This window comes from Branchiostoma belcheri, unplaced genomic scaffold, assembly GCF_001625305.1.
Source record: "Branchiostoma belcheri isolate BF01 breed outbred unplaced genomic scaffold, Haploidv18h27 scaffold23, whole genome shotgun sequence".
NCBI classification, from domain to species: domain Eukaryota; kingdom Metazoa; phylum Chordata; class Leptocardii; order Amphioxiformes; family Branchiostomatidae; genus Branchiostoma; species Branchiostoma belcheri.
This window is the reverse complement of record NW_017803824.1, coordinates 2,947,341-2,965,934: the sequence shown is the minus strand read 5'-3', so window position 1 is coordinate 2,965,934 and position 18,594 is coordinate 2,947,341. Positions and strand designations below refer to the sequence as shown.

General features: G+C 42.9%; 1 protein-coding gene across 1 annotated transcript in view; it reads right to left on the bottom strand.

Annotated features, from left to right (window-relative positions):
• Positions 1 to 18,594, bottom strand: part of LOC109470649 (teneurin-3-like) — a 57,356-nt gene that overhangs the window by 18,906 nt on the left and 19,856 nt on the right. The window contains 7 exon segments of the mRNA XM_019769677.1: positions 401 to 514; positions 2,493 to 2,704; positions 4,638 to 4,752; positions 6,721 to 6,822; positions 7,405 to 7,506; positions 11,385 to 11,508; positions 15,653 to 15,798. Of these exon segments, the coding sequence (XP_019625236.1) occupies positions 401 to 514; positions 2,493 to 2,704; positions 4,638 to 4,752; positions 6,721 to 6,822; positions 7,405 to 7,506; positions 11,385 to 11,508; positions 15,653 to 15,798 (915 nt within the window).

Here is an 18,594-nt window from a genome sequence, read left to right as displayed (position 1 = left end):
AGGACAGTATCAAGGCCACCTGTTAGAACTGCAGAAGTTGGAATGGGTTTGACTCTAGGAAATCTGCTTTTGAAAATGACTAGGAAATCAAATTGGAATAAATTGGGAGGCGGGTTTGCTGTTGCCTCTGTCAAGGACATTTTTTTAAGCAAAACCTGCTGGTTAGTTGGTTGGTTAACAGTATAACTTAGAGATCAGCTAATTGTTTTCACAAAGTTTTTTGCGGGCATGCCTTGGCTCAAGTGAAAAAAAAATTGGGTAGAATATTCTAAACTTTGATGTTCAAGAAGACAGAAAAAAATCAGAATTTCCTGCAAGTTGAATGTTGGCAACTTTTGAAATTTTTGCAGAAGACAAAAAAAAAGGATTTCCTGCCCTGAATGCTAATCAAGACCCCTACCCGTCCCTGGTGTGTAGAGTGGCTTGGGGTCTTCTGTGTGGTCCATACCGTTCACAGGGTTCACCAGCTGGGTGTCCGGCTGCAGCGACCAGTTCAGCGCAAACAGCCTCATCGCTGGAAGGAAAAATGAACAAAATAGGATATAAATCTTGATTCAGCTAACTTGTTGGAATTTTACTCTGGTATGAACCAGAAAGATGAGGTGCTATGTTAAGTGAAGCAACACATCCTTACTTAGGACAAGTACAGCAACCCTTTTCAGTGGTATGCGAATTGGTTAAGCATGAATAAAATAGGATATAAATCTTGATTCAGCCTAAATTGTTGACATTTTACTCTGGTGTGGACAAGAAAGACAGGGTGCGATGTTAAAGGCATCCAGTGCTGTTTTTAATAATTGGATTATTTCAAATAAACAGCTGGCAGCCCACAGGGCTGAATTGTGTGTTGTTACAGATACATAGAGAGAATTATGTATTATTTTTAGGGCTTGGAAACCTGATTTTTCAAAGTCTACATTGAGGGAGTTGAAACCACACTATCCCAATGTATATTGACCCTCATGGAGCAAAAATTCCCAAAAGAATAAACACAATGAACAAACACTGGACCATGGCTCAGCAACACATCCTAGCTTACGACAAGTACAGCAACCCCTTTCAGTAGTATGCGAATGGGTTATAAGCAACAACAGCCGGGATTTGAACTCTTAACCTTTTAGTCCAGAGGCAGGGTCACTAATCACTGGACTCTTGTCAATTTCCTTTCATTCCTCCAAATGGATGTTGTTTAGATCAGCTTGCACTTTAGAGATATCCTGCCATGATGAAAGGAAAACAGTCGCTCCACCACTTTGTAGCCAGTGGGTTATGGGAATGCTCTGGACTTAATATCTTCCTGGACTTTAAAGCCCTAATGGTTTCCCAAAAATGATACGGACAAAAAGTCTGGACAGCAGTAAAACCATTTAAGGCAGGCTGATGCACTTCACGATCCCCTGGCCAGGGGGCACTCATGAATAAACCATGGTGTGCATTAGAGTGTTTTGGGAGGGAGGAATGGGGAAGGGGCGCAGTGCATATCAGCACATTTACAGGCATTAATACGCGGCCTGGGATCTTGTATAGGCTTCGGGGAAAATATAAATGGGCCGTGGAGAGGGTCTGGAAAAGACCTGTGATACCCTTGGAGCCATCAGGGCACTTATGGCCTCAGCAAATAGAATCAGATATAGACATACATAATGGTCTCTTACATATCCTATTTGGTGCATTAGACTGACAAAATTCACGGAAATAGGATGAATGTGTTTTGAGTTAAGACCCTTTTCTACCAATACTAGTACTTTGGTAATGTCTTTGAGAGTGTGCATGTATATTTCATCAAACTTCTCTTACATTTGTACTCATCCCCCTTAGTACATTAAGCTGACACAACTTACAAACTAGAATAAATACATTTTGGGTTGGGAACTGGATTTACGTATCAACCATACTTTGGTATTACGTTTTTGTGTGCGTGTTTCTTGCAAATCTTTATACATAATGCATAAAATGAAGCCCAGCTCCTGCTGGGAGATGTTTTAACTCCACCGAGCCAGAACTGATTCAAGAGGACATGAGTGGTCTTACTACTAAAAGGGTCACTCACACTGACGCCATGACACAGGATGATAGCCTCCATGGCTGGCCCTGGGCACATTATATACTATGTACTACTTTTCTGATTGTTTGGCATGTGTTTCCTTCACATTGTATCAATGCATGTCCAGAGGAGAAAAACTGCAAAACTTAAAATTACACCTAGAATTTCCATTTATCAAGCCTGTCTATATTGACAACTTGAGGGAATAAAAATACCTTTTTCACAGTGGACAGAATTTTAAAACTGGGCTCACTGGAAAAAATGATCTGGTTTTAAGGATGACCAACAAGTTGTCATAATGAGGCGGTCACTAGTACAGGTGTAACTTCATCACATTAGTATGTATAGTTTAAGTGTTTTTGCTGTATTCTTCTCATGACCTGTACATATAAGCTTATAAGGAAATAAATGTACAATAAAGGTCTTTCAATCATTGATCCATACGTACCTAAGAAGTAAGCCAGTAGAGCAGCCAGGAGGAAGGACACCACCATGAAGACGATGGCAGCACACCGCCAGTTGCACCGGTACGGGCGCTTCATCTTGAAGGTGCTCGTGGACGTGAGAGAAACCGGCCTCTCGTTCGGGTACAGGGAGTAGGGTGGTAGTGGTACGGCCGCCGAGGAGCCGACGGTGTCAGCGTGGTACAGGAACTGTTGCCTGCGGAGTATCGACAGGGGGGATATGTTTCATGTAAAGCAATCTCCTGAGCAGGGAAAAAGCAATTGTAACACTGGAGCCCCAATATATATATGTTGGGTGGTTGCCAACTCAATTTAAGAGCACTAAGGTGCACGTCATCATGGCAGCAAATGCACGGGCAATTTTGGGGAGGAGAACAAATTGAGGAGAGATCAATGTGGTGGTTGAGGAAACGAATTTGCGGAGCACGCGGCAAAGCAATCCAGAAGTAATGACTGTGACTGTTTGATAACACATACATTTAGAGAACAACTGTTAAGGCCATGTAAATTTACTTCCTTGGTTGTTAGATATATTAAGGTAAAGTAAAGCAAGAGTATCAGATAAAAAAAACACAGGTCTCGTAGAAAGCCTTGAATAAAAGCTCCGGTACTGCAGCGCTGCGTGGCAAACTGTAGAATGAAGATTGTCCGTTCATGTCCCGACACGCTCTCTGCGGGGTCACGTGTTGGAGACGCAAAGTCTCGCGAGAGTTTTCGTGCCAATTCCGTCATATGGTGGGACCATCTGAACATTATGTGTATGAAGGAACAGACTTTCCCTCAGACAGGTTGGCATGGTTCTTTTCAAAATCCTAGAAGTAAGAAATTTAATACAAAACAAACTGGCAATTTTGTATTAAGTATAAACTGAAGACAGATTTTCCTGTGGTTGTAGAGCATGTCATGGTAGCACTGAAGTAATGTGACAGTCCAGCGAGGTTAACACCCACAGACACACATCGACAGTTGTGAGCAAAGATGTCACACTAAGTGCTAGCGGTGTGTCAACTTTCATTACCAAACGTGAAAATCAATACAGGTATGTTAACCTTCGTTTTTCCCTTCCCAGAAACAAGACTCCTTGTAAGGCAGGTGTGGGAGGCAAGGAGATTGATTACGCTCCGCGAGATCTAAAGTCTCACCGGCAGCCACATTTCCTTAATGAAGATTGGGGCGTAATAGACCTTTCGACATAGACAAAGAGCCTAGGAATCAATGTCGGAGAGCTGGCTCCGTAATGGATGAGCAATCAATAAAACAACGGCACAACTACTCCAATACCAACCCACTCTCTATTCTCCGAGGGGAATTGTGCCTCATTTGTGTTTGATTCCATTCTAAAACCCAAGTACAAGTCTAAAGAGCTAACTGTCTCTTTGAGGGATCTTTAAAGGCCACAACAATTCAATTTGTTGCCTATAGTATTTACGGAAGTAATACTGGACTGGAAGATCAAAATGACAGTATAGTTTAGGAGGAAGATATGTTACCTTGATACACACAATTTTGGGAAGTGACTAAAGAAAAAATCATATTTTTCTCCTAGCCTTCTGTTTTCATCTTGACCTATTGATAAATTTCTCCTCTAGAAGTAAAATATCTGAAACCAAGGGAATAAATTCAAGCAGCCTAAAACCCAAGTACAAGTCTCAAAAGCTCCCTGTCCTACAGGAGATGCTATATAATGCCTGTCTGGTGAATTGTAGATTTCTTGAGAGCTCGCTCTTAATGCTAACCTTATCAATCAAGTCATTGCACAGTTATGCGAGCAGGCTTATACAAATGGCTGGGTACTTTTGCCTACCCAAATAAGTAGGTGGCTACATGAGCTAATCAGTTTCTACATGTACATGAGCTAAGTTTCCACTCCACTGATGAAAGGTCTGACCATTTGTGAAATCATATTCAGTTGCTTGAATATTCAGGGAGTGAATCTAGTTCGATTTAAGTTTTCCACCTTGCCCTCTGTTTTCATTTAGTCCCTTTTGTTAAATTTGTACTTTAAAATGTGACGGAACCAAGGAAATAAATTGGTCCGTAGACAGTAGAGTAATGACTACAAAAACTTGGCATTGAATCCAGTGCTTAGTACTAAACTTAGTTTCTGCATGAGCTGAGTTTCCACTCACCTGTCTGGCGGGTCTGGGGCCCAGTGGACGTCGCCCTCTCCTGATGCGGGCTCTTCTCTCCGTGTGGACGTCTGATCAGCCTCCTGCGCTCGACACGAGCCCTCCTGGTCAGGCACTGTGACAAACAACAGCAGCAAGACAATTTGCAAAATGCTCAAGGTGCGGCTTTCATCTCGCATCAAGAGAAACCCACTCGAACACGGCTAATCCGACGGAATAGATTCCGTCTTGATGTCCCCAATCCCAGCAGACTCTAAAATATTGGAGGACGTCTTTAGAGTGGCAACTCCGGCACCGCCATGCATACCGAGTTATTGGCTAAATGTCATAACAATGTATTGGGGGCCATGCTCACGGGTGATCAATAAGGAGGTATTGGCACCTTCCCTGGATGTTTTATGAAGGATGGAGAAACATTGGCACCTGAGCGGGCCGAGAGAATGCGAACTGACGTTTTATTCGTCGGCAGATCTTTATTCCTGGACAGGTACTAAAAGTTCCATAATGACTGGATACAGGACTACCCTTTTATCAGAGCATGGAGGTTCCAGCGGTTGTCAGTTTGATTTATGATTCTGCTTTATCATTTTCATGTCTCATTTTTGCCTGTGCTTCCTTCTATATTTATGAGATTTTTGTGGAGGAGAGCACTGAGGGGAGTTGTTGACGGTGAGATAACGACAAGATAAACCTCCGAGGTCGTAACATCTCTTATCTCTCTCATTTGCTGCTGGTTGAAATGTACAAAAATACATTTCTGGCAGGCTCATCATCCCCAGAAGCACTTATCAGATATTTTTCAAATCACAGGAAAGTTTCGTCCACCAGCCCACAAGAGTTTGGCATACATTTTCCTGCATGCCTCACTTAACATGTCATGGTACAGAAAAGTTGATTTTGATCATCTTGCTGGCTGCATATCTCAACAACTTTTTCCTTCCAAAGCCTGATATGGATAATGGAAGAACACAGAAAACTCTATACTGGAAATGGCTAAGTAACTCTTCAGCTGTTATCTACTCCATGCTCTGACATGTCATATCTGCCCTTGTGTGCTTCCATTTACAGCACTAAGTTTGTGCATCCTTCTCTATGGTGACTTCCTCTCCGTTCCTTTCTTCTGAATATTATAAAAGGGTTCTCTTCTGAAAACCCTTGAGGCAGCTCTGGGATCCCTTTTGATAAGGAAAGCCAAAAAGGGTCCAGCACCCAGGGCACATCTGGCACATGTGAAGTAAGGAGAGATGGAAGTGGCAGGGAAGATGCTAGCCTGGGAGGGTTAGAATCTTAGATACCCTTTACTTCCAGCCATGACGGCGTCTGCTTTGTTCCGTCCTCCTGGTCATGAATAACAGAGCGAGTCTCGTCTGAAATTCATGACTGCATCTCTAAGATCCCTTTTGATGAGGAGTGCCACACAGAGTCCTGCGCTCGAGGCACAACCTTCGACTGTCAACCAAGACGGAAATATCAGATGGGAGATGCCAACCTGGGAGCGGTAGATACCCTTTACTTAAAGCCGCGATGTCCGCCTGGAGAGCACTTTGATTTCTGATAATGCAGGAGAAAAGCGAAGAAGAGCTCCTGGTAGTACTTGTGTCCTATCTGATCCCCTGAAAGCTCGTGGTCGGCACCAAACTTAATGTCTGCTCTAATGACAGGCATCAAGTAGAAATGGCAGGACCAATTGGCCTGTCAAAGGGCCAGGGATTTTGCCAAGGGTTGGTTTGTCGTTGGCGCAGTGGTTAAAGTCATGAGGGGAGAGACATAGCTTTTAGAGCACCGGAACTTTGAGGCTTGAGGGTGGGCTTTGTAGGCATCATCATCTCTTCACTATTGGCAATAATGTAGTCTTAGCACAGGGAGCCTACAAGAAATGGCTGCCAGAGCTTTCATTTTCCCTCCCACGACCAAACTCTCAGAACTTCTACATTATTGCAAGTAATTGCTGTTTGTTACATAAGCTGTTACATATATAACTGGTAGAACACCTGAAAAAAGCAAGCTACCACCCTAGCCTAAAGACATAACTGCTAGACATTATAAGATAATAGATGAAGAAAGTTGCACCACGTACACTTACAGGAGGTTGGCACGTAGACATTCCCCGACGCTGTCTGGACCAGGAATGACCCCTCAAACTCGTCCTCGCTCTCCGAGTAGTTTGTATTGCGAGCAATTTCCCCTGAAAAATCAATAGGTATCAATCAATGCACAGATCAATACAGCCACATAACTCCCCGTTAGAAACTGATAAATCCTTTTATTGTGGAGGAGAGGGGGGTCTTCTGTTAAGCGATCATTTGTGTAACAGTCATTGACCTTTCTCTGTCATGATGACCTAAATCCATCATTTTCTGAAAAATTGCTTGAGGGTCCGTTCGATCATCGGACAAAATGGCTGGAAACTGATGGATAAAGGTCATCTGATAGATGAAGGGCGATAGTTGTTACAAGTTGCTTTTAAAATGTAAGACCTCTGCTTGAAGTTGAATATGAATATCTAAACCTCAAAACACAAAAAAGTTGAGAAACTCTGGGTTTAGCTTATCAAATATCTGTTGTTCCTTTATGTATAGCATTGTGTTTTTTTATTACTTAAAAGCTTGTTCATTTCCCCTTGAAATGATACCCCATTTGTAATGATCACGGATTTCTGGGATGAGCACAACTGGCTGATTTATGTGAACGGTTCTCAAGTAAACTCAAGCTTCCAAAGGTTTTTTAATAATCGTACATGCAAAATTGAAAAATCAGGAGTCCTTACCTGACATGCTGTGGGGAGTATCCCCAGGGTTTGGGGAGGGTGTGGAGGTTCTAGATACTGGGGAAGCCAGCTCTGTTGGACCACTGGGTGATGAAGGGAGACCTGCGGAGGAAAGGATTCAGCCATGAGCGAAGAGTATTTGAATTTCCATACATTCTTCACAGTACAGTCTACCTTGTACATGCCACCAATAATTTCAATACTGAACCAGTGTAGTAGGCCAAAATATACTCCTGGATATTCATGTATCTAGGTATATTCTAGCCAGGGGTATATCCTTGCTTGTTACACCAGAAAACACTGGTCACTGAGATGAAAATCTGAGGAGGCACTTTCGCCAATAATCCTTGGAAAACCGACAAGAAGAAGACCTTAATTTGTCAGATGCAAACTTGAACATGACCACTGTGTACATGCAAATTTGCAGGAGACAAAGCATACACCTTACGAAAGCTACTAGCAGGCAAGTTTATCAACTGAATGCAGGAAAGCACAGCTTACTTCCTGGATGTTCCCAGATTGCATAAAATAGAGCAAAAAGACATTAGTATCCACACAGGTTGACTTCATCAGTTGTACAACAACTCACATGAAAAAGGCATATGCAAGAGGAAGAGGAGACCAGCACCAACATTTTGAAGACCAAACATATCCAAAAACATTAATTCATCAGCATCAATGAAATGATTTGGTGTGACATCATTAGTATGTCCTTAAGAAACCACAAAAATGTGCTTGTACTGATTCAAGAATTTCCCCCTTATGTTGCCTCCAATCCACCATCTATTACACATCCACCTACCTTACCTTACCCTCCGGCATACAATATTGCATTTGTACATATCCTTGTCAGTTTCCAGTGGCAGCCTATGTTTTCTTAATACCGCCTACATATCAAGAAGTAATCATGTATTCATTTATGTTCCTTACTGCTGAGCTCAGCACAGCGTGATCCTCCATTAAGAACCCAATTCTCACGACCAAAAATGAACCTCGGAGCAGAGATCCCAGGTGATTGATTCACAATGGGAAGATAATGATTGCATTTCCTTGAAATTACTAAAAGCTTATAGCCATGGAGACTAGAGTCAAGTTCAATTTGTGGTCCCTGCAAGACCCAAATGGAATATTACAGCCAACCCTGGTGTTTAATTCACAATTCAATTACATAATAATTGCATTTTACCTGAATCTACTAAAAGCTTATAACCAAGGAGACTAAAGTCAAGTGCATTTTGTAGTTCCTGTTAACTCCCTAGGTATTTCTGATGGCCAAAATTCTTGGCATCTACTGATTTACCTCACAATTGGTAGATAATGATAGTTCTTGAAACTAGTATAAAAGCTTACAACAAATAAGACAAAAGTTTAATACATCTCTGTGCCCACGCACCACCCAAAAGGAATATCACAGCAAAGATCTCTGGAGTTTAATTCACAAATGATAGATAACAATCACATTTTCTTTGAGTAATAAAAGCTTAAAACAGAACAGAGCAAAGTCAACTGCATCTTGCAGTCCCAGAGAATTACCACAGTCAAGGTCCTGGGTATGTAATTCCCAATTCCTTGAAATTGCTACTAAAATGTTATCAGACCCCTGTACACAACAATTTTTTGAGCAACAAAACTTAACAGAATACAGGAAATTTAACTACAGTACGCTCACTCGACCATCTCACAACAGGTGTCCCAGCTTGACTACAACACATCACGCTGAATTTAATTCACTTCCAGATAAATTGTCAGTCCCGGGGGATGTCCGCGCAGTGCAGCAAGTTGTCCATTTTCCGCTGTGCCGGGGCCATTACGCAAAATAATGATCTCCACTTTGTGCTATTTACGATGTTACCATCATAACTCGGCAATCATTTTAATGAACTTGCTCTTATTATGGGTCCCCGGAGATGCTAAGCAGCAATAGGTATTGTGCATTCTGTCCGACTTTGGCGGGTTACGAACAAATCCTCCCCGTAGCAATTTACATTTGACATTACAATGTCATTTAGAGCGCACAAAATGGCCGTACATCACAAGAATGGGAAGGGAAATCAGCTAAGATCCCGCTAAAATATGACGGCAGGTTGCGGGGTGTATTTTCGTGCCGCCGTGCATCTTCCAAATTGGATTTATAACTAAGTTCCCAAGGGTTAGACGGCATTATCAAACTGGCATCTGCGCACACACCGGGGATTAGGGTTTCTCCCGTGCCGCGGCCGGTGATGTATGTATCACAACGCGGGCACCAGGTGTTGCAAAAGTGTTGTATACACTCTCACGTGAAATATTCCGCCGCAGCCAAATCAATCTAATGTTGAGAAATGTTCCGCACATACGTGATTACACACGCCATTACATGGCCGCTGCCGAGCATTGATACGGCAAGGCCCTGAATATTCATGGTGCAGCGCGGCACCCTCGTCTCGTGTGGTCGCTATCCCCATGATGGATCATTATCCACCCACAAACATTTGCATCCTGATTTCCAGGCATCCATCTAGCTTTGCCAGCCCCTGTCAGTCCTAATGCCTTGACAATTACAACCTAAATCTCTCTCATTTTAGCCCATGACAAGCCCACACATGTCCCAACCATGCTAAATTGATCGTTGCAGACATTGTCCCCCTTTGAATATGTGCAGGTTTCCTTTCAATGGTTTGATTTCCGAATTAGAAATGCCAGCTGGCAATTCATAACGGCAATTCACGCCAATCAAGTATTTATCGTCAAACATCTGGAATTCTAGATGTTATGAATTTGTAGTGCCACAAAGGCTGATTTTCTGGTATGGACCAGAGAAAGTGTAAAGCACTACACATACCTCATAGATGCTTGTAAAGGTGACAATACAGTCCCAGTGGTGCTTATACGCATACTTAAGTACCACAGTGGTTGCTCTTTTCTTCATGTAAATATTGGAGTTTTGGCTTTAGGTGCTAGTATTTGACAACTGGAGTGTTTCCCCATTCCTCTCTGTATTTGTTGTAACTACTAATTCACTTCAGCTTATTTGGATTAGCAAAAGCATTATGTAACTCAGGGAAACGACAAAATCAGTACGTAATAAGTGCTTGTGCTCACTTTCTATATTTGTGTATGGGCGCAGGTGGTTGAAATGTTTGCTAAAAACAGAACAAACGAAAGGGCTCTCTATAACACACTACAGTCCTCTTGTATGGCCACACTAATTCAATTGGTCAGTCCTGAGATTAACAGAATTTAAGTTAACAGAAAAACACAGAGGGCCAAGTTTATGCCTTGGTACATATAATTACAAGGTTAACATTCTTTTCCTCTTAGAGTCGAAGGCCCTAGGAGGCCCGGTTTAATTTTTAGCTTAGAATGTCTGCAAACCAAGGAAATATCTTGATGTGGCCTAAGACAGTACAGTATCCTTGTGGGTGTCACATATACCCAAGGGAGGGATCCCAACAGGTTGAATATGAGCACATTTTGCAATGAACAAATGATAGCCTAAAGCAGTGCTTCATAATTTGATGGGTAACAAAAACTGCAACTCAGACATATTCGCTATCGACTGGGCTCACACGCTTAGGGGGAAACTTAGCTGTTATATATGACAATCAATGAGAAATATCTGGTTATTCCATGCAGCAGTATGGAATATAAATAATATAGCAGCTGTGCTGCCAGTGACTTGAATCAGGCCGGAAAAGGTGACATTTTGATTCAGCAATTTGATTTACAGTTGGAAGTTGCAGATGGTAGCAAAAATAGCTTGACTCACTGTTTTGACTGACCGTTTTTCAGACAGCCTCTGAGATTTGCTGTGCATACAAATTGCTATACTTTTAAGTGGTAAAAATATAATACACAGTACTGCCACTGAAAACTAACACTACAGTAACAGGGGTACATGTACATGTATGTTGTCACATCCACCGCGCACCACCCCACCAAAAATGGCGAATGGCGAAACTCACGACAATAAACACAGGTGATGATGTTTTCAACGCTACCTGCATCGGCCATGCGGTCGCCACAGCCCTCCAGCCCCTCGTTCTCTGTGTCCGAGGACAGGACAGAGTCTCTCAGTGGGTCGCTGCTGCTGCCTTTGTTCTGGTGCTCCCAGTAGCGCATAGCCTACAAAAGAGAAAAATCCACATTACATATTACAATAGGGTTTAGGATCTAACAAAATCCCACTAACACATGTTGGAAAGATGATATGGATACATGCAAACAAACGGAAATCCAAGGGATTGAAGTAACTACCAGTAACACAGCAACACTGGCCAAACTGTTATACTCCGAGGGATAGGGGGACCTCATTTAAGAATTACCATCAGCTCAGAACTCTACTTCCAACACGCAGGCTACAAGCAAAATTCACATATTTCACATTTCAATAGGAGTCAACACCTCAAGAAAGCCCCTAAAAGATGCATGTTGGAACGATGACAGTTCAGACAGGGATATTGTAAAGAAATGAAATAAAGCCAATGGTTGGAAAGACCTAGAATAACACAACAGGACAGGGAGAGAAGAATCAAAAGCTAGGCACTCTATATTGAATGGAACTCCACTGAGGAGTGCTAGAAATCACAAAAGTCTAGAGAAGACGCAAGACACCGTTGCAGCCTGCCACCTCACAGTCTCAAGAAATACCGTAGCGCTCCCTCCGCCTTCAACGGTCTGCCTCGAGTCGGTTAAACATTCTGAATATCCAGCGCAAACCCACCTACCCAAGCAACAGGGCGCTGCGTCAGTTTTGTCTGGAGGCAAGACTGACTGCTGGCTTTTGTTGTGTCCTTCTCACCAGCACAATGAGGCTGCTGAGGGCACCCCGCAAACTGGTCAATTTGGGCTCCAATTACGGATTTTCCTCGCCTTAGAAACTGTCTGGGAGAAAGACTGAGGATTCGGGAAACAACATAAGAACAGCAGCAAGACGTCGGAGTCTGCTGACCTAACCAGCCGGGAGCCCGTCTCTAACTGAACACCACTCCTGCAGAAATTCTGTCAAGCCTCCAGGCCCCAGCTAGCAACGTATGAATGAGGGAGGAAAATCAATTATTCTGGTGAAGCAAGTCTCCAATACAGTTGCCGCCTCTACCTTTTTATCTCCCAGAACCACAAAGAGAGATGAAACTTGTGACTAGCAGCAGCAAGGCTTGTGATAGGGGCTTGGAAATTACTTTGGTAATAGCCTGTCTCACAAGGAACTTGAGTATTACGTCTACAGAGCTCATTATAATTCCTAGAAGGCCAGGCATATAATATCTGTAGCCACATAATCCAGATAAACGCAGTGCACAGCCTCTCTGACAGTAACAAATTCAGTACACTTCAAAAAGACGTAAGAGCCCCGGCAGAGTGAAAAGGGAAATAAATTGACGTGCATACCGTGGGTCCAGGGCAAGTAAGCCTCCTCGGCGAATAATTGTGAACAAAGTGCATAATTGACAAACTACACGTACGCTTCCGCCCGAAAATGAGACAAAAAAAGACGTACGACAAGCTCGAAAACAAGATAGGAGAGTGCACATACACGTAAGAGCAGGAATGACTTATGGACATGGGTTTGATCCACTTGTACCAGCTGGGACCCTTATCTACATGTACATATGGGATGAAGAGGAAAATAATGATATGTTCATCCATATGGAATATATGATGTATTGCAGGCTCAACTTCCCGAAATTGCTTACCACTATGTGTTATTACACCAGCTGGAATGGCCAGAAATTCTGTCTGCTTACATCCTCTCCAATCATATTTTATCATACAGCAGTAAATGGGTAAAATTGGAAATTATGTTCTGGCTTACAACAACTGATGTCTTTAGGGGTGCATTTGGTACCAAATACAAACCCAGAGACAGGTCTTAATCAACTTTGAGGTGTCATAACCATAACTCTTACATCAGTGAAAAGAAAGGGACTTCATTACCTGAATGTATCCTTTCTTCTCAATGGGAGGCAGAATCAAGGGAAGAGAGTACACACATAAGAAGGGAAAGAGTGAGAGTACAGAGATATCATCACAAACAAGACTACAAGTAGGCCATCTTGCTGCCAGTCTGTCTCTTGACTGGTTGGTTACTTCTTGGCAAAATTTCGTCGGATTTGCATGAGAAAGGGCAGAAGTGCCAGCATGTGGAACTGGTAGTTTCCCAGCATAAAGGCCTGGCTGATAAATTGACTTGATACAGACCCATACTTCCAGTCGTTTTGAAACGAAGGGCCTCACATTTACCTTTTAAAACCCACAGACCCTGCAGGGAGTCGACTATGTAGGGCTTCGGCCATATTGATTCGTCCACGGTCTGTTAGCAAAAATCACCTCTTGATAAACTAGAGGTGTTGCTGCCAAATGTATAATTGTCCTGTGTTCACACGTAGGACATGTGGGCCGTTTGATATTTACGCGATACTCACAAAGCGCACAAAGCAGTGGTGTGTACACAGGAAGGCACTAATGCCACCCAATCAAATATTTACAGTGAGATCATCACTCCCAAGCGCAGTCTAACGTATACTGAGACTATTATTCCTTCCAGATGAGTAACTTTTACCCACTTTCAGTACTGAAGAGCCTCTTGACGTGCAGGAAAATTCCATTCACTCGGAAGTGATGAAACTTTCCTGCGATTCTGTTACTTTAAATGGCAGAACTCAAGCGTAACACGCGGGGCACTTTGAAAGGAATACCTTTTGCATAACTAAGCACTTCCTGACAAAATGAATGGGCAGCCCTTGGTTACTTTGCAGAGGTCGCTGCAAATGACTACAGTACAAATGTGCCTGGCTTCAGTTTACTTAACATCACCATCAACAAAGGGCGGAATGTCAGGTATTGAACTTTTTTAGCGGGGTTCGATCACCGCAAAGTTCTGACATGATGCCGAAATTGCTCACATGTTTAGTTGCCGGGTCCCTGTCAATCAAGACTTCATGAACCGTCACATCCAGAACATTTTCTTTGATGTCAGAGGAGAGGGAGGTTGCATGAAATTATACACTGTAGCCCGCAGCGGGCTTCAATCAATAAACCGATGATGTGGAAGAGTTCTTTCTTGACGTATGTTCCAGGAGTACGTCTTTATCACTGTCTGTCTGTTCCTCGGTGGGCGTGCGTCTTCCCCCGCTGCACTAAACAGATACGAAGCCCGCACGGTAGGAAGAATTACACTTGTCAAAAAAATCCATTTATCTTGCGGTGAAATGCAGGGGTTATCCATGTGTGATGGATGTTGTCCAAGTTGGCCGGGAAGCGATGGGAGAGGCCATTACTCTCTACTAGTTGGGAGAAAGCTAGCGGGAACTGGTTTCCACCAGTGGGATATATAACTGCACTTACGGCTCTTGTAGAAAATCACCGGCACGAAAAGAAAATCTGATCATTTGTCTTCCAGAAAGGCCTACAGCTTTCAACCCACAGGAGTGAGACATCCATAATATTTCCCTTCAATCTTCTCCAAAAAAAGAAACCATTTGCTACAATCTTTTGTCGATGAAATAATTCAATAAAGTATGGACGTCCTAGTTCTGGTCCGGGGAATTAGGGTCACTGACACGAACATGTGCTACAACCTTCATAAGTGAATTAAGCAGAGTTTGCTAAACAGGTTACACAGATAATGACATAACAAGCATTGTTGATGATTTCCCTTGATGGCAGTTAGAAGTGAAGTTTGCCAACCAAAACTTTCAACTATTTGATCCTGAGTTTCTGGTTGTTTTTACTTGTCGTGGCAAGTTTTCCCTGTTGAAAAGAATGCCTTCCCCTTGTGCCTTTTGTATGTTTTGTAGTACATGAAAGGATTAAAAAGTGCAGCTGCTCAAACTGAAAGGCAACATGTTCTTCTTGTGTGATGGAAAAAAGGCAGCATATGGCTCCTCCCTTGACTAGTTTCCATTTCAAAACTGGTTGCTAGAAAAACATTGGATTTCATGAAAATTCCATTTTGATGTTTGTTATTCTTTGACAATTTCCTTTCAGTAAAAAGGAGTATCTCATAGAGAAAAAAACAAGCCTAGCTGGCATTTCAGGAACTCTTTAGAGAGTAACTTTAGCTCTACTGAAAGGTCCATGTCTATGGTTGCTATTTTTGGTGCAATTTCCGTGTAGTAAGGCCAAGAGTACCTAACAAAAAGGAAGTGTTTCGGGTAATCCTATTGGAGAGGCGCTACCAGACAAACAGCACTCATCAACTGTGCAAACAACTGAAGGAAAAAGTGTTCTAGAATCTGGACTAATGAAGTGATTGTGAGTGAGAACTAACCTTAGCGAGTTCGTCCAAGTTGGAGTCAAAGTTTTCCCCGTCTGTGTCCTCGTCACCCTCTGCTCCGCTGACAAAGCTTGGAATGTAGGCAGCTCCGATGTCCGAACTATTGCGTGGGCTGTTTGCGGTGAGAGTCACATCCGTGCCTACACACGAGACAACAACACAGAGGAGAGACTGTTGTGTGAGGATGCACAGAACTGTGTCAAGTTTTTGTGTGTTCTCCACATGTGTGCGTACTGTCCTGGCCTGTGTACTTTACACAAATACTGGTTGTTGGTCCATCCCCCTACCCTGTAATAAGGTCACACAATAGGGCATGTACCATTACTGAAAATGGGGATGAGCACAAAAACAATCATCGATTATTTCCTGAGTGCCCCCTTGAGATTCTTAATCTATTACCAGGAGGGAAATCTCGGGAAGTGGCAGTGTTTTTTTATTGACTTCAAGTTTGTAAACCACAGAAGATAAAAACTGGAATGTCTGGAGTCCACAAGCCAGGAAATGTTGGACCTCTTGTGGTCACGTTGGTGTCAGGGAGAATATTTCCATGACAATCGGGTTTCCTCAGCAACAAGAAGAGGCCTGGAAAACCCGATGTCCCTGGCACAATGACGGGGCTTCATCTGCCATATGTTGAGTGGGCTTCAGCATTCTCCTGCAGTCAATCCCTAATCACAGTCATTAAACATGCAAGAAAGACTAAGAGGGCCGGATCTACTAAGCTACAATCAGTGCAATTGCCTGTATGGTCTGACAAATCCTGCCCCCATAAGACTTATAAACCCGTGTGCCACATGCTCCGTAGGTGAGTTCAAAAACTATCCCTTTAGAAAAAAGGCCAAAGAAGAGGGAGGTTAAAGCTTTTATGGAAGCCCATTCTTTGAAAATCAAAGGCTGGTCAGCCTTCTCAAAAAAATTTAGAGTAGGTGGCTGATAAGAAAAAGTAGCAGGCGAGCCACGAAGTGGCTCGAAGCGAGCCGCGCAGCGGCTCGCAGGGGGAGGGTACGGGAGGGGGGTGGCCCCCTCCGTCGGGGGGGTCCGGGGGGCCTCCCCCGGAGGAAATCGTAAAAATTAGACCCCTAAACATCGTTTTTGGTACATTCTGAGCAGCTTTTATGGCAATCTTGTGGCTCCAAAATTTACTGTTCGTGCACAAATAATTCCGGAAAAAGGCTGTACTAAAATTGTTTGCCACTCCGATCGTATTACGCGCGGTCCTTGCGCCCGGCCACAAAATGCAGAAAAATAAAGAAAGCATATTTAAATGTCAATTTGATCGAAAACATAATCATTGGGATGTGAAAAAATGTCACAGTTTCGCTTTTTGGAAGTTTTGTTTCTGTTTTGACGGTTTAATTCTAGCGGGGTGCGATCCATAAATGCCCTATGGAAATTCACCCCGCGTCCCGGTACACTGACTTCCGGGTTCCTTGAACAAGAAAATTACGAGAAAATGGCCAAAAAATCGACGTAGAGAAATATACATCTTCCCGAAAATTCTTTTAATTATGTATTTCTTTAATAGGATGTTGCTTAGTAGTCGTAGAAAAACGTAGAAAGCAGCGTAAATGTGTCTCTTCTTCACCGGCGAGAGCCTGCCGGCGAAGAAAAATCTTCCCGCGCTGCCGGCTGCTCGCCACATCGCTTATCCAATCAGAATGCAGGTAATGTGAGGTGAACCAATCACAGCGTCGATTGCACGCTGCTACTTCATATTCATGACAAGATGGCGCCTGAAAGCTCCTGTTTTTGTACAGCGAAGCGGAGTGTGCGTGTTTTTATTCCGGGGTTTTGACGCTGATTTTTGGCTAGCCGTGATTAAGCTACAAATGCCACACTAGTGGAGACAACAGATGAGTGATCATTTTACGATCGACAAGAACTTTTGATGAATGAAACAGCTGTGAAATCTCGCTGATGGCGATTTGTTTTTGAAAATTTGTCTCTGTGTATGAAAGATATGAACACGCTTCTATACATGTCTTGATATTTTTTGACGTGATTTGTACTAGTTATTTGTAGCAGGAATGTTACTAGTGCCGGGAGAAGTTGGGAAGGTAGCGGCTTGATAATTTTCGTGAGCAACGAGTTTACGAAGCAAGTTCCGCCTAGCTCGAGCGATACAGCTCCGCGGATACAACTCGAGCCCCGAACAAGACCCTCCCCCGTAAAGTTTCGGCCGCTCTGGCCGGCCGCGGGCCGCTCGTAGAAGCAAACGCTGACTCGTGCTCTAGAAATCTGCACAGGAGGCTAAGAAAGAAGCAGTTTTCAGATCCAGAAAGCTAGCAGAAATTTGTCTGAAGTTCGTCAGAAGAAATGAGCCGGTGAAGTTTGTGAGAAAATGTAACGGAGCTTACTTGTTTTTCTGAAAATTTAGACGAAAGTAGCCGGCGCAAAAATTTGAAAATTTTGACGAAAGTAGCCGGCGCAAAAATTTGAGTAGGCGGCGATTTTCGCCGGTAGCCGGCTTGTTTTGAGAAGGCTGCTGGTATGATAGAGGCCCCTTTTCCTCTGGAGCATTTGCCAGATGTTCCAAGTACTTTGTTTGAATGCCTTTGATATTGACTGTTTAATGTTGGTCTACCACAAGTTAATGATTTGGCTTTGTTGTAATGGTTTTTCAAACAGCATCATTACTGCCTGTTTACATAAATCCTGCATCTACTTTGCAAAACGGGCACAAAAATGATGAAATCCTACCAACCATGATTTATAAAACAAATCAATCTAATATCTAAGTAAAACAAAGTACTTCTTCAGCAAAGCTTTCATCTTGCACAAGATAATTGTCCATATTTCAGTCCATTAAGATATGATTTAATCCTACAAAGTACTTTTAAGGTCTACCTTACCCTGAGGCAATTGCAATACCCAACTTATAAATGGTATAGGCTTAAAGCGCTTCCAGTTAAAAACAACAGAAAATGCACACAGCT